The sequence below is a fragment of the Cervus elaphus genome, chromosome 11 (assembly GCF_910594005.1).
Source record: "Cervus elaphus chromosome 11, mCerEla1.1, whole genome shotgun sequence".
Taxonomy (NCBI): domain Eukaryota; kingdom Metazoa; phylum Chordata; class Mammalia; order Artiodactyla; family Cervidae; genus Cervus; species Cervus elaphus.
The window spans coordinates 54795861-54810743 of record NC_057825.1 but is presented as its reverse complement, the minus strand read 5'-3'; the positions used below and the strand labels follow the sequence as shown (position 1 = coordinate 54810743).

Genomic DNA, 14883 nt, shown 5'->3' with positions numbered 1-14883 from the left:
ATATGGAAATGAGGAGATGTGGCTGTGCTCCAATAAAACTTTATTTACCAAGACAGGCAGTGGGCCAAGTCACAGGCCATACACCCTTGGCATATTCCTTCTAATGGAGTGTGAGTGTCAGAGGAACAGGAAGCTTCTCTATTTTGTTCACTAAGATTTCCTTGTGGCCAGAATAATGCCTGGCCCCAAGTACACATTCAATATATAAATATGTGTTGAGTAAAAAGAACTAGTCCGGAGTGGGGAGTTATGTTCCTCTTCTACCTTCTCAGGTGACAACAGCATGACATTCAAGGAGCATGAGGCCAAGGTCATCAGCTCCATTTCCGTTTGGTTAGTATCACACCACGAAAAGTGGTCGCACAACCATAGTGTGCCTGCCACCAGCAATAACCACCTCATGCAAACAATGCCTTTTATTACATAACCAGGTCCAGGAAGGAGTCTGTTAAAACACAGGCCGCTGGGCCCCACCCCCAGAAGTTGTGATCAGTAGGTCTAGGGTAGACTTTAAGAATCTGCATTTCGAGCAAGTTCCCAGGTGATGCTGACAGGCTGGTCCGGAACCACACGCTGAGAAACACTGGATGACAGTGTCCCAACACAACAGTTTGTGAGTGCTCAGCTGCTCAGTTCCGTCCGACTCTGTGCGACCCCATGGACTGCAGCCCGCCAGGCTCCTGTTCACAGAATTCTCCAGGCAAGAATACTGGAGAGGGTTGCCATTTCCTCCTCCAGGGGATCTTCCTGACCCAGGAACTGAACTTGTGTCTCCTGCATCTCCTATAATGCAGGCAGATTCTTTACTGCTGAGCCATCAGGGAGACACCAAAACAACAGTACTAGCATTTTTATACTATGGGGAGGGGGAGGGAAGAGCCACAGATTCCTGATGTTCCAGTGATCTGGCTAGAAGGGGACTGAAGGAAAAACAAAAACATAAAACTGACAGCTCAGTGGAACTGCTGCTCCAGTAAAATCAAGACAGAAAAACATTAGGTTTTTAATTTTTAACAGACTGTCTTCCAAACACTCTTATTTTCACTTGCAAATCTAGCTGTAACTGGCTAAAACAATAAGCCAAATAGGTAAAAGAGAGACACCACCAGTGGGTGGCTAACCTTGATAGTGAGCTAAGGATTATCTTCTCCATTGGCTCCATAATCAAAATCCTTAAAATTAAAGAAGAATCATAGGCACCTGTCTTTCTACTGCTAGATGCCAGGAGCCTTTTAGAGATGGATACTGGGTATATAATCTATACAGTGAAAGCGTTAGTGACTCAGTTGTGTTTGACCCTTTTGCTACCCCATGGACTATAGCCCACTAGACTTCTCTGTCCATGGGATTTCCCAGGCAAGAATGCCAAAGTGGGTAGCCATTCCCTTCTCCAGGAGACCTTCCTGAGCCAGGAATTGAACCTGCGTCTCCTGCACTGCAGGTGGATTCTTTACCATGTAAACCACCAGGAAACCCAACAAACACATGAACAATAAATGACCAAGCCTAGGGGTCACTTTCTTCAAATGATGAATTCACCATAATAAAACTTGAAATGGACTAGCAACAATTTTTCCAAATTCTACATTTGTCAACTCCAGGGACTTCAAAATAACCCCCCAAACTCACATTAAAACCACCCCAAAGCCATTACTTACACCTCATCAATCTGAACAGCCCTCAAAGGAATTAGAATTTATATACATTTGTAACTGTTTATAACATGGATTTCTACTGTGATGGTTTTTTTTTTTTCCATTTATTTTTATTAGTTGGAGGCTAATTACAATATTGTAGTGGTTTTTGCCATACATTGACATGAATCAGCCATGGATTTACATGTGTTCCCCATCCCGATCCCCCCTCCCACCTCCCTCTCCACCCAATCCCTCTGGGTCTTCCCAGTGCACCAGCCCCGAGCACTTGTCTCATGCATCCAACCTGGGCTGGTGATCTGTTTCACCCTTGATAATATACATATTTCGATGCTGTTCTCTCGAAACATCCCACCCTCGCCTTCTCCCACAGAGTCTAAAAGTCTGTACTGTGATGGTTTTATGTAGTTAAAACCATCAGGTTTTAGGTTAAGAATAGGTTAAGAATAATTTTAAGGTCAAAAAATAGGGTAAAATCTAACTTCTTAGGAGAGAAATTCAGAAACAGAAATCAAGAATGTCCATGAATGGACAATTAAGTAGATGGCAATACTGCATCAACATGTACTTACAAAAAGAGACAGTATTATGATCAAAATATGAATTAGCAGACTTCCAGTGTGTCTGGAAGTCTAAAGTGTTTCTCAGCTAAGACCAAGTAATTTTTTTTAATGAAAATCTAGCATCTGAATTAAAAAGTTTCAGTGTGGAATATATCCTAGACTTTTAGTGTTGTAAAGAAAAAAGAACATAAAAATAACTCATACACAATTTGTACAATGGTTACATGATGAACTGTTATTTTGTATATATTGAGTTAAAGCATTAAATTATTAAAATTAATTTCACCTTCTCAGTTTTGTTACTGTAGCTCCCAGAGAATTTCAAATTACATGTGACTTGAAACTAGATTTCTCTTAGACAGTGTGATCATGCAGCCCAATTGTGCAAGAAGATTTGCTATCTCTTTTTCCCTTTGGGTAGTTTCTAAAAAGCTTGCAGAAAATGATAGGGAGCAATGAATAAGCATGCAGATATGCAGTATGTCTGACATGGAGTGAAGCTCTTTGATCCTGGCCTAATACAGGATCACCTCAGGCCAGGTGCTCATCCACTGTAACCTGAGGTTCTAATCACCATTTTTCCCAGGGGAAGGAAGACCGGTTCCACCTCAGCGACTATGTCCATGTGTGTTTAGTTGCTAAGTTGTGTCTGACTCTTTTGCGACCCGCCAAGGACTGTAGCCCACGAGGTTCCTCTGTCTGTGGGATTTCCCAGCAAGAATACTGGAGGGGGTTGCCATTTCCTTGTCCGGGGGCTCTTCCCCATCCAGGGATGGAACCAGTGTCTCCTCCACTGACAGGTGGATTCTTTACCATTGGGCCACCAGGGAAGCACTCAGTGACTACTATGTATATTCATATCTGTAGCTATACAAACACATGAAATTCATTTCAAATTGCAATTAACTATATCCGAATCGCTAGCAGTATTAATAAGAACGAACATGATCTCTGACTATGAAAACTACCTGGTTCCTGCCACCCCCCACCTCCCAACATGTATTTCATTCTAACAGAGAAGGGACACATTTCTAACAACTCCTTTATATAACCCCTGCCCATTTCACTTCAGTGTCTTTAACTCCTGATTTAGAAAGTTTCTCATTTCCTTGCACTCACTGTCAAAACTCGACAATCACAGAGGACACCAAAGCAGAATGCTGGTTGAGGAAGAGTACCAGAAGGAAGTAGGGTCCAGTTACTCACCCCAACAGTTGCTATATAACCATAAGGACGCCAGAAAAAACAACAACAACAACAACAAACCACTATACGGAATATAAAAAGTTTAATACCTTGAGCTCTCTTTGCTAAGTATCAAAAAGATACTTACGTGTGCAGATGTGTGTTGAGACCTTAAGTTTAAGGATAATATTGTTAGAGAAAGAAATGTACTGCTGGGCAGAATTAGAAGTGATTGTGAAGCTTGAATGAAAATAATGTTTAAAAAAAAAGGAGGGGGGCACAAATATTGCCAAAACATTAAAACACTTACATGATTTAATTACCCTGTCATAAAATATAAACTTCAAGGACTAATTCGAGCACACTGGAAAAGAGCCACAACCTATGCAACAGGAAAGAATTTAATTCCCCCACATGTGTTTCTAACCCACTGAATATTATCATCCTGCAGCAAGGGTCAACAACTTGTGGCCAGCTCTGGAGATGACATCGAGTGGTACTTGAGTAGGTAGCCATAAATACTCTCTGAATGAAAGACTGAATGAAGCAGGAAACTCACGCACAATGCAATTAGCATGCAGATCTTCACAGCCAGTTACTCTGAAACCAGAGCCAGAGGGAGAACAAAACAGCACCTTGGTGTCCAGTCCCAGGCCATTCCCTAAGGAGTCAGCTACCCTAAGTTATTTTCATTCTATGTACACATAGTTTACTCATCCCCTCTTACTTTTATGAAAATTCCAAGTTCTCTTTCCTACAATTTCTTTTGCTCCTAACCAGTTCCCCCATATAAAAGCAGGGATGCACTTTCGAGTCTTACCATTTTTTAAGACAAGTATTAAACATCTCTAACAGTCACTCGCAGATGTTCACTGGGCCTCCCAAAGGCCAGACCTATGCTAGGTGGTAGCATACAAAGATATAAGTATAACACTATACCTATGTGCAGCAGCCAGACAAGTGAACAATTACAGCATAAAAAAATGCCTGGAGAATGATGCACGAGTGCTATTGGAAGGACTTAACTTTGCCGGGTGGGCTGGGAGGGTGACAGAGTCTTACGGAACAAAGGTAAAAGAAGTCAAAACCAAAATTACAGTCTAATATACCTGCAACTGTTCTAATGGTCAACTCATCAAGTTAGCACTCTAAAATGGCTCTCTGAATGAAGATTCTCTGACTATAGAAAATCTGAAGTTCATAACAGTGGCACTGACTACTGGCAAGAGAAGGAAAACACACACACACACATTCCAGCAGAAAATGTGCAAACCTAATTAGTCATGATGTCAAGAGGCTTCACCCACTTAATGTCTGTCCCTCTAAGCTGAAGGTGACTTGACTGACCCACTCCTGTGATTGACTTCAGTTGGATTTTTCTCACAGTAGTGATGGATTTGCAAGAATCCATCCATACTTTCTCCCTGATACCTCTTGTGGCTACTGGCCAAGTCTGCTGGACTGCAGTTGGTACCATGGCCCTGAAGGGATAAACAGACCATGTATGTGAATAGGATGGACCCACACTCTGCTTTGGCACTATTCAGAGAGACAGTTAAAAACATGGATTCACGAACATGTGGGAGGGCAGTTAGAAAAGCAGCAAGGATGGCACCCGGGAAGGTGCCTAACAAGCAATTCATCTCTTGCTAGTTTCACAGGACTTTGTTTTTACCTCCTGGTACCCAGTTCTTAAGACATTTCATCAGGCATGAGCGTTTTCAGTTTCTGACTTCCTGTGGCTACAGATCATTCCCAAGCTTCATGACTACCCTGCCTAACTTTCTTCTGCCATCACTCTCCTCGTCTCTTGTCCTCACCCTTGCCCAAACCCTCTTTTCACACAAAATACTCACTTCCTTCCCATGGAACATAAGTGATGTGTTCCTCTGGAAACCGTCTGTCTTATCCAACATCTCCACCATCAATCAGGACACAGATAACATATAAAAATTACAACATTTTTAAAAATGCTCTGATCTATATATCTCTTACAGGTTCTTTCCTCAATTGTAATGAATAACTTTAGTGGCTAAAAAGTATGTGTGTGTGTGTTAGTTGCTGAATCATGTCCGACTCTTTGCAACCCCACGGACTGTCTATCAGTGGCTAAAAAGTATACCATACTATTTTAAGGAAATGAAAAACATCATGGCTCCTAGCACAGTACTCAAATTAATGTGAAATTAAACTTTCACCAACAAAGATTTTAATTACTAATGGCACTACTTTTAAATTTTATGAATATGAAGGTTAGGAAATGTTTCCGTATTCATGAAAGAAGCCCCACAGCAGTACTTATAATGCAATTAAAAACATACTATTTTTAGGATAATATATCCTAAATGATACCTTAATCTTCACTAAAAACAATTTTTGGAACCTCCGCTCTAAAAAATCCAAACCTCAGCAGATATATATGTTAGATGTTATAAAGCTGATGTTTTGAAAATTAAGTTATGACTCACAAGGACATGGATTTCTTTTTGAAATGTTCCAAACCTAATGTGAAGGTCACTTCACATCAGAAGCTTCCTAATTTTCACAGTGAAAAAGTTCTCAATCTTTAAACAAGACTGCTGTTAATAAACGCTTAAAGTTCTAAGACTAACAGAAATTCCTTTCAAATTAAATTTCTAATATAAAACAAGGCAGTTATATTTTGCTATATTTTAACTCACACATGGATGTCAACAGATGAGGAGAATGGACTTCAAAATCAACTTTATACAAAATCATGGAATCAAAGACTCCAGAAATTAAAATATTTATGTTCTATCCTTTATTGAAAGTCAAAGTAAATGTAATAAATGATTCACTGAAATTTAAAGTCAAGTAAGAATGTCATAATCTTTTTAACAGTTCACTTAGTGAAGTAAGTTGTCCGACATGATAGCAAAGAACTTTTCAGCGGGAGTGAATTTACTTTGCCACAGGAAGGCAAGAGTCACCACATTAAAAATCCCATGCTAATTGCCAATCCTGGCTTTCCAGTCCCCAAATTCTGAAAACAAAACTATTGCAATTCCCGCTGGGACTGTCTGCATGTTCATTTATAGCATTAGATAGCACTCATAGAGAATAGAAATCTAACAAAAAAGTGATACAACTTCAAAAAATGGTACACCTTTCAAGAACCAGAGTAATGACAGAGTAAGTACTGTTGTACTTAACATTTTGAAAATAGTCTCATATGCTTTTGAGAATAACATGTTAGGATCACTGGTCCATTTATTCACTGTCATTGCTTACATATGGAAATCTTCAAAAACTTAGGGGAAATATAAATCAAGTAGAGATTAGTTCAAATAGGAACTCTATTTGAAAGCTCAAATGATTTTATCCAAAATGAAGCTAGGAGGCACTCAAGAAAAGGAGTTAGAAATCACAACAGATTCCCTCTCTGAAACTGGGCAAAAATAGTAAGAAAAAAGTTGGTAATTATATTGTCATCAATTTGTTTATCCCTTCCTTATGGCATGTCTCACTGTGCTGAGAAGCTGTGCACACATGCATTTTCCGTCTTCGCCACCAGACTTAAGGTGAGGAGCTGTCTCTGCTTCATTCATCCTTGGTACCTAGCCTAGGGCCTTATACATAGTAGCAAATGAAAAAAGGGTGAATGATTTAAGGTAATAAAACATAGTCCTAACTAGGTAATCAATTAGGCTCCAACTCATGCAAGAACATTTATAATTTCAATTTAGCTAATAAGCAGAGTAATTTGATATGTTCTTAAAAACATTTGCAAAGCTATTAAATGGATTTTAAGCTCTGAATAACATTTATACTCTAAATGTATTTAAGAAGAAAGCATGTAGTGAAACATTAAAAAAAAACAAAGCTACCAATGAAATAGAAAATGATGGGTTTCACTGTGTATAACATGGAACTAGATGGTGCTGGTAGGCTGAACATAAAGTGACTAGGAACTGACATTGTAAAATGTTTGTTGATGTGACAAGAGCATTACAAAGTGAATTTTAAAAGGCCCTGGAATTCTGGTTGTGAAAGTCAAGATTGGCAAGCAGGAGACAATGTAGAGTACCACCAACTCCACTCCGACAGTGTCTGGAAAGGTGGGTGGGGAGTCTGTTTCTCCTGCCACAGGAACAATAACTTTGATCACAATCTATATAGTGCTGCTGGAAACAGGTACAGAACCGGCTCAGACCATGGACTCACTCCCCATACCCCAAAGGAAATGATGGAATACCAAACAGAGTGGGCCCTTTCTGGACTCTCGACAATTCCAGTTCAATCAACTCTAAAACTAAAGTCTAGAGCTAAAGTAGGCAAATGATAGCCTGCAGGCCAAAATGGGCCAAATGTGGCCACCTCCAGTGTTTGTGCAGCCCTCAAGCTAAGAATGGTTTTTACATTTCTAAATGGTAAAAACAAAGAATCATAAAAATTATATGAAATTCAATGTCAGTCCCATAAAGCTTTCATTGGAACATGGCTGTGCTCATTCATTACATGTTGTCTGCTTTTACACTACAACGGCAGAGGGGGCATAGGCTTGCCAAGCCTATGATATATACTCCCCAGCCCTTCACAGAAAAAAAGCATGCTGACCCCTAGAACATGCCTAGAACATTTCTCTGTGCTTCCAGTTGCACCTTGTTTCTCTGAGGTAGTCCACTGCTTTGCAAGATATAGACTAAAGTTTGACAGATGTCCACCTTGGGGTCCTGTTGTCCAAAGTTACATCGTTACACACAATATAGTGCAACTCATTAGGGTGGGCCCAAAGACAAAGTAACAAAGCACTGGCATGGAGAAGGCACTGAAGCGGAAGCACAGCTCAAGCAGGTTAGAGGTGGGCAGCACAGTTCAGATTTCTTCCCAGACTACTACAGCCAGTTCTAGGTCATACTACTGAAAGGAAAGGGGAACTCCAGAGAATTTGGGTGGACAGATGATTAAAAGAGCTCAAAAATCCCACCACTAAAGAAATGGGATTAGCTGGCCCAAAGAAGAAAGGATGAGAAAAGAACGACACTGCCGAGTGTCAATCTCTACATTTGTTGATAGGTTAAATTCTAACCAATGAAAATAACTGGCAGCCCCAACTAAAATTCCACACACCATATATCTAATGAATTAAATGTGATTCTTTAGGAGATTGTCATTCCTGCCTTAGGCTATTAGCTAGACCCTTAAAAAGTAATCGTTTGACAAATACTTGTACTATAAATCTTCAACTGATGTATGGTAGGAATGTTCCTTTTTCAGAAACATCTGGCATGCTCTAAGTTACAGAAAAGGTGTGCTATTCCTGTGCTGAGGGGTTCAGTAATATTCAAGTAACTAAAAGGTAAATATAAGTTTCATGACCACGTGTCTGTCCACAGGACCAAACAGGGGAAAATAGGCTTAAAGTACAGAATTTGTGCTACATTCAAGAATGTTCACACTGTGGGGTTTTAATTTCTCCAAAGGATTACTGAGGGTAAAGGAATTTTCCCAGGACACCATTCAATTACAAAACGCAGTCTGCAACTATCCAGATATTTTCTTGAAGCAGAGAATGGGTCTCAAACACCCTTCTTCCATTGCTATGAAATCTGTAACTTTAACTCTCCCAGTTCTTATGAGTAAGAGAGCCTACAGCCATTGCTCACTTTCATTTTGTCCTGAAGGTGGTCAATGTACACACAACTTCACTCTAAGATAAACTTTACATCCCAAATTAAAATTTGATTATCACCTTAATTAAATTTATTTTAAATTACAAGACAGGAATGTTTCCATTAAGTAAAAAAAAAGGGGGGGGTGGAGGGGGAATAGGCATAGCTTCTAAATATTTCTATGAGCCTATGTACCTTATTATTTCAAACTGTCCAACACTAGTACACAGTAAGTGAAGAAAATACAGTCTATTTCCTATTGGTTTTGTGATTTTAGAATACAGAAGCCTTGGACACAATATATTCTTGGATTTAATCTCAAATTACATTATAATTAGTAATGCAAATCCTAAAACTTGCTCTAAATATAATTTTGATCAATCTGAGTTTTTCAATCTTGAAATTCTAAGGCCTATATTTCCCTAAGAATACCTTTGCAACGTTGTGGTGCACACACACGAATCTGACTCACTAAACTTTCTCCACTCTTACATCACCTATATAGGATTTTAACATCAAGAGTACAAAATGTCTTCAAGCCACTTCTACAATCGTGCATTAACCTTACCAGGATAAACTTTTCCGCCAAGTCTCGTTAAAGACCTGTGGTAGTGAAACAAAGAAAACACAACCCCCTCCCCCTTTTCTAAACCATATGGCAGCAAATTAAAGTTAACTTATTTTTTCATCAGCTCAACACCTCGACCTCGGCCCTAAACATTTTTCTCTTTGTGCCCTGGGATCGGGCTAGTACAGTCTGCTGATTTGCAACTGTACCCCCATGTTTTAAAATCACAAAACAAAGTCCCAAACGCCCCCTAACCACTACCAGACCTCACCACGGTCATTTACTAAAACCTGGTTTCAGGAGACCGTGCATGCCGGGCAAGGGGCCCGCCACCCGCCGGGAGCGAGTCCCCTTCCGACCCAGTGACCGAGCAGTGAGTTTGCTCGCCCGGCCGGGCCGGATCCGCCCCGGGAACTTGGGTTACCCGAGCCCAGGGACGCGCCGAGGCCTAGCCGCGAGGCCGGGGCGGGCTCCAGGCGACGGGGGCTTCCCGTTCCCCGGCCGCAGAGCCTTCCCGCCCGCCCCGCGGTCGCCCGCAGGCAGGGGCACTCCCCTTCGTCTCCCGGTGACCGGACTCACCCGCCGAGTCCCGGGTCGGCTTCTCGGTCTCCTGCCGCCGTCCGCGGCCCCGCTCGGCGACGGAGCCGAGCCCTTCCGGGACGGCGGGAGCTCTAGGCCGCGCCGGGGCCCCGCGGCTCCGGGGCCGGCTGGCCGGGCCACGGCGTCCGGTATCAGTCCCGAGGACCGGGCTCCCGCCGGTAACGGGCCCCGCCGCCTCCCCTCCCCCTCCCCCGCCCCATGACAGTGCAAACCCTCCGGCCGGCCCGGCCGCCCCGCCTCCGGCACCAGGCCCAGCTCAGGGCCGCGGCCGTGGCGGCGGCGGCAGTGGCGCCGCGGCTCTCCGCCCTCGCTCGCTCGCTCTCGGGCTCGGCGCCTCGGGCCCGGCTCGGGCCCGGCCGAAGTCTCCGCCGCTTCCCGGCCGCCCTCCGCGGCGCCCGGCCCGGGCGGGGTAGGCCGAGGCCCGGGCGGTGGGGGTGGGGGCGGGGGCTCCTCTCACCTTCATGTCGGGACATCCTAGTTCAGACGGTGGCGGCGCGGCCCCTCCCGGGCTCCGGCTGCAGTGTCCCCTGTGGGGTCCCGGCGCTGCCCGCGCCGGCCGGCCGACTCCCACTCGACTCCCGGGCTCGGCCGCGGGGGCGGGGTGGGCAGGGGAGCGCTCCCGCGGCGGCGGCGGCGGCGGCGGGGAGGCGGCGCGGGGCGGGAATGGGGCCGGGCCTGGCCGGGGCTGAGCTCCTCCAGGAGGCGGGTCCGACGCCGCGGCTCCGCCGGCGCCCGCCGTGACTCGGTCACTCTCGGGCCCGCCGGCTCCCGGCTGCGGCGCCGCGCTCCGCAAACCCCGCTCCTCCCCTCCCCCGGCCCACCCCCCGCCCCTCTTCCCCGGCTCCCGGCCGCCGCCTCCTCCTCCTCCTCCTCCTCTTCCTCCTCCTCCGCCTCCTTCCGCCGCCCGCACGCCGGCCCCGCCTCTCGCTGCCCGCGCCGGGCCCAGCTGCCCGGAGCCCCGCGGCCGGAGGGTGCGGCGGGGGCGCGGCGGCGGCGGCGGCGACTTGGGGCGCGGCGTTTGGTCGCACTCGCCGGCAGGCCGCGGTCGGGCGCCCGAGCCCGGCCTCGGCCTGGCCGCCGCCGCGCCGCCGCGCCTCGCGTAGGGAGGAAGAGGAAACGCCCGGGCGCCGGCCCGCGCGGCCCCCAGCCCGGCCTGGGGCCTACCCGGAACCGGGCCCTAGGCGCTCCGCCGTTGGGCCGGGCCGACCGCGGCGGCAGGTGCTTCCCGGCTGCGAGCTGGGACCGCGGGAGGCTCCCGCCTTCGGGCGCTTGGCCGCCGGGCCGACCGCGGGAAGCGCCCTGGTGCCCTCAACCCCGACGGGAGGCTGCGCACCGGCCGGGGACACGTGTTTGTGTTTCTTTTTAAGCCAGCGGCCCGGCAGGAAAGGCGGCTAACCTTCGGGCGTTATCCCGCGTTGCCCGGCCCAGTGACTCGCGGTCGGGAGGGCGTAGGCGCGGGAGACTGCTGGGCTTGGCTGCTGTGCCCCACGGCCGGCTGGCTCCTTGGGAACCATCCCGGTGGAAGACTCCGCTCCCGGGTGTCCGGCGGCCCCCGCGCAAAGTTTGTTCCAGCATCTTGGCTCAGCCTGAGTGCTCTGCTCTGAAAACTATTGGGGTGTGTGTGATTCTTTTTTTTTTTTTTCTCTTTTCCAGTTCCTGAACTACTTTTCTGTTTTTAATCTATTATATTTTTACCACCATCCTTGTCAACTTTGTTTTCAGGCATTATTCATCAAATATTTATGCATCCCCTTACCACGTGTCTGTTGGCAGCGTGGTTTGGTAGAAAGAAGCCGCCAGACAGATCTGCCATGGATTCTGGATCTGATATCCTGTGTATAACCTTGGACAAGTTCATTGATCTTGCTGAGTCCCCGTTTCTTTGTCTTTTGTTTGGTTTTTGTTATTTTAATTTACCCTTTTATATTTGAAATTCCTTTGTGTGTGTGTGCGCGCGCGTGCGCTCGTGTGCAAAAACCAGTACTGTGTCCTTTAGCTAAGTCTACCTAAATTGGATTCTAAAGTACTCCTTGCTTTGGGATTATTCTTATTCCTTTCCACCGTTAGTAGCTGTGTTACCTGGAGAAAATGAGAGCCTTCTTGTGCTTTTCCCATCTTTAAAATGGGCTTTAAAAAAAAAAATGGGCGTGATTACAGATGATAATAATAATAACAGCAAGTATTTGGTGAATTAAGAGCTAAAGAGTATATAAACTAACGGGACACAGTAAAAGCAGTTTGTTACAATATTAAATCTGATTTAAGAGGCGTCTTGATTTCAAAAATATAAAAAGCTCATCTTAAAGTCAAGGAAATAAATATTAGGTCACTCAGCTCTACTCAAAGGCTTGTGTGTGTTTGGTGGTAATTAATGATCAGCCAAACTAAGGTTTAAACAAACAGGGCTTTAAATGAGGACTTTTGTCACCAGAAATATTTCCAATGCATGTATGGAGCTTTTGCCTAAGTCCAGTCCCGCACAGCTTGAAGAGGTTCATCAACTATAACGGGGTTTGGTGGGATAGAAAGAATAGGGCTTCCAGGGACTTCCCTGGTGGTCCAGTGGTTAAGACTTCCTGCTTCCAAGCCAGGGGGCTGTGGTTCGATCCCTGGTTGGGGAACTAATTTCCCACATGCCCTGTGGCATGGGAAAAAAAAATAGGGCTTCCATCAGGGGTAACTAAGATTAACTGAACGATTGTCTCCTGCCAGTGACTTTCTACGCATTTTAGGGTATTGTGTGTGTGATCCAAGGTACCAAACTCTTAGTACCCTTGGCCTATAAAAGGAAAAACAGCAACACCCCATAATCCTGTGATAAGTAAATGATGCCTGTAAATATATTAAGTGATAGAGATTAAGGCATTATCAATAATATAGTCAGACAAAATGCTGGAGCAGGTAGGGGAGCTGACAGAAATATAACTGAACTCCAGGAAGGAGTAAGAGTTTGTTTCTGCTTGGGAAATTGTTAGCTAATCCTATTAAGGAGTGCATACAGATGACTGTCTAAACCTGAAAGGGATATCAGATGTTTGACAGTTATTGTTTTCAATCAGGCAAGAGTAAGAAAATGAAGAATCTGATTAAAATAATATATTTTTTTCTCTTTGTTAAGAGTAAGTAGGAATATTATGATTATTCAGGCTTTTCATAACTGGACGAAATATTTCCTCAGTTCAACTAGAGTCAACCCTTCAATTAAAACAACCTGCTTGCTCTCCTACCATATAGGAGACTCCATTTGCCAAAGGATTAATGTTAACGTTCTTACCAAGTTGTTCATCAAATGATGTTTGTTCTTCAGAAATATCTCCTCCAGTCCTTTCCCTGCACTTCCTTGAGTTCTTCCATGTCTAAATCCATATTAGGGGCTTCCCAGGAGGCACTAGTGGTAAAGAACCCACCTCTTAGCTCTCGCAGAGAGTCGGACAAGACTGAAGTGACTTAGCACATCCTCACATGTTCCTTGAAAGTGTTACTCAGTTGTGTCTGACTCTTTGCGACCCCATGGACTAGTCCACCAGGCTCCTGTGTCGATAGAATTCTCCAGACAAGAATACTGGAGTAACCATTCACTTCTCAAGGGGATCTTCCTGATCCAGCAATCAAACCTGGGTCTGTTGCATTGCAGGTGGATTCTTTACCATCTGAGCCACCAGGGAAGCAATGTGCATACATCAAAACATGACAGGCATGTTCAAAAATTATAGTAACCTTACAAGTTGGGGTGGTCAGCCAAATTTCCCTTTATAATAAGAAGAAAAATGGTGAAATTATTTCTTGAATTTAAGTTACAGGTACTGTGCCAGATAAGCACACCTGTATCACCTCCTGGTGTTTAGTCGCTCAGTCATGTCTGACTCTGCGACCCTATGGGCTGAAGCCCTCCAGGTTCCTTTCTCCATGGGATTTCCCAGGGAAGAATACTGGAGTGAGTAGCCATTCCCTTCTCCAGGGGATCTTCCTGACCCACGGATTGAACCTCGATCTGCATTGCAGGTAGATTCCTAACCGTCTGAGCCACCAGGGAAGCCCAGTTATGTTCCTTAAAGCAAGCTAATGCACGTAAACTTTGGTGAAACCAGAATAAGGTCTGTAGTTAATTGCACTAATGTCAGTTTCCTGGTTTGATATATTCTGTAGTTTTGTAAGATGTTACCATTGGATGGAGCTGGGGTAAGGGTATATGGGCTCTCTGCAACTTCTTGTGAGTGTATAATTAATTTTATAAAGTAAAAACTTAGGGAATATCCTGGTGGCCTAGTGGTTAGGATTCCAGGCCTTCACTGCCATGGCCCAGGTCCAGTCCCTGGTCAGAGAACTGAGATCCTGCAAGCTGTGTGAAACGGCCAAAAAACAAACCAAAAACAGAAATCAGATTACTAGTTACCTGCAGCTGAGAAGGTGAGGGTTGGGCATTGGTTACACAGAACTTACTGAGGTGATTGGCATATTGTCTTGGTTTTATTAGTGTTTTCTGTATACCTTTGTCACAACTTACAGGTCTATAAACATAAAAGATTGTTGCATTCTACTTCTGTGTAAATTGTACCTAACTAAACCTGTGCTTTGTCGTACTGTTTTGATTCCTGCCTCTGGTCCTGTGGATGTGCTGTTCCCTCTGCTTAAACGAGCACAAGAAATTCAAGCCTAAATTCAAATTGCTTGTATTCTCT

General features: G+C 44.9%; 1 protein-coding gene and 1 long non-coding RNA gene across 2 annotated transcripts in view; one reads left to right on the top strand and one right to left on the bottom strand.

The window, feature by feature from the left end:
- KCMF1 (potassium channel modulatory factor 1) overlaps positions 1 to 10828 on the bottom strand; it is an 80191-nt gene extending 69363 nt beyond the window's left edge. Inside the window, exon 1 of the mRNA XM_043917764.1 lies at positions 10662 to 10828. Within this exon, the coding sequence (XP_043773699.1) occupies positions 10662 to 10677 (16 nt within the window). The 5' untranslated portion in view covers positions 10678 to 10828. The remainder of the gene's footprint in view (positions 1 to 10661) is intronic.
- A 341-nt stretch (positions 10829 to 11169) lies between these two features.
- LOC122703477 lies at positions 11170 to 12543 on the top strand. Its single transcript, XR_006343500.1, has 2 exons — positions 11170 to 11819; positions 11927 to 12543. It is a non-coding gene; the product is annotated as an uncharacterized LOC122703477 (long non-coding RNA).
- Positions 12544 to 14883: the final 2340 nt, after the last annotated feature.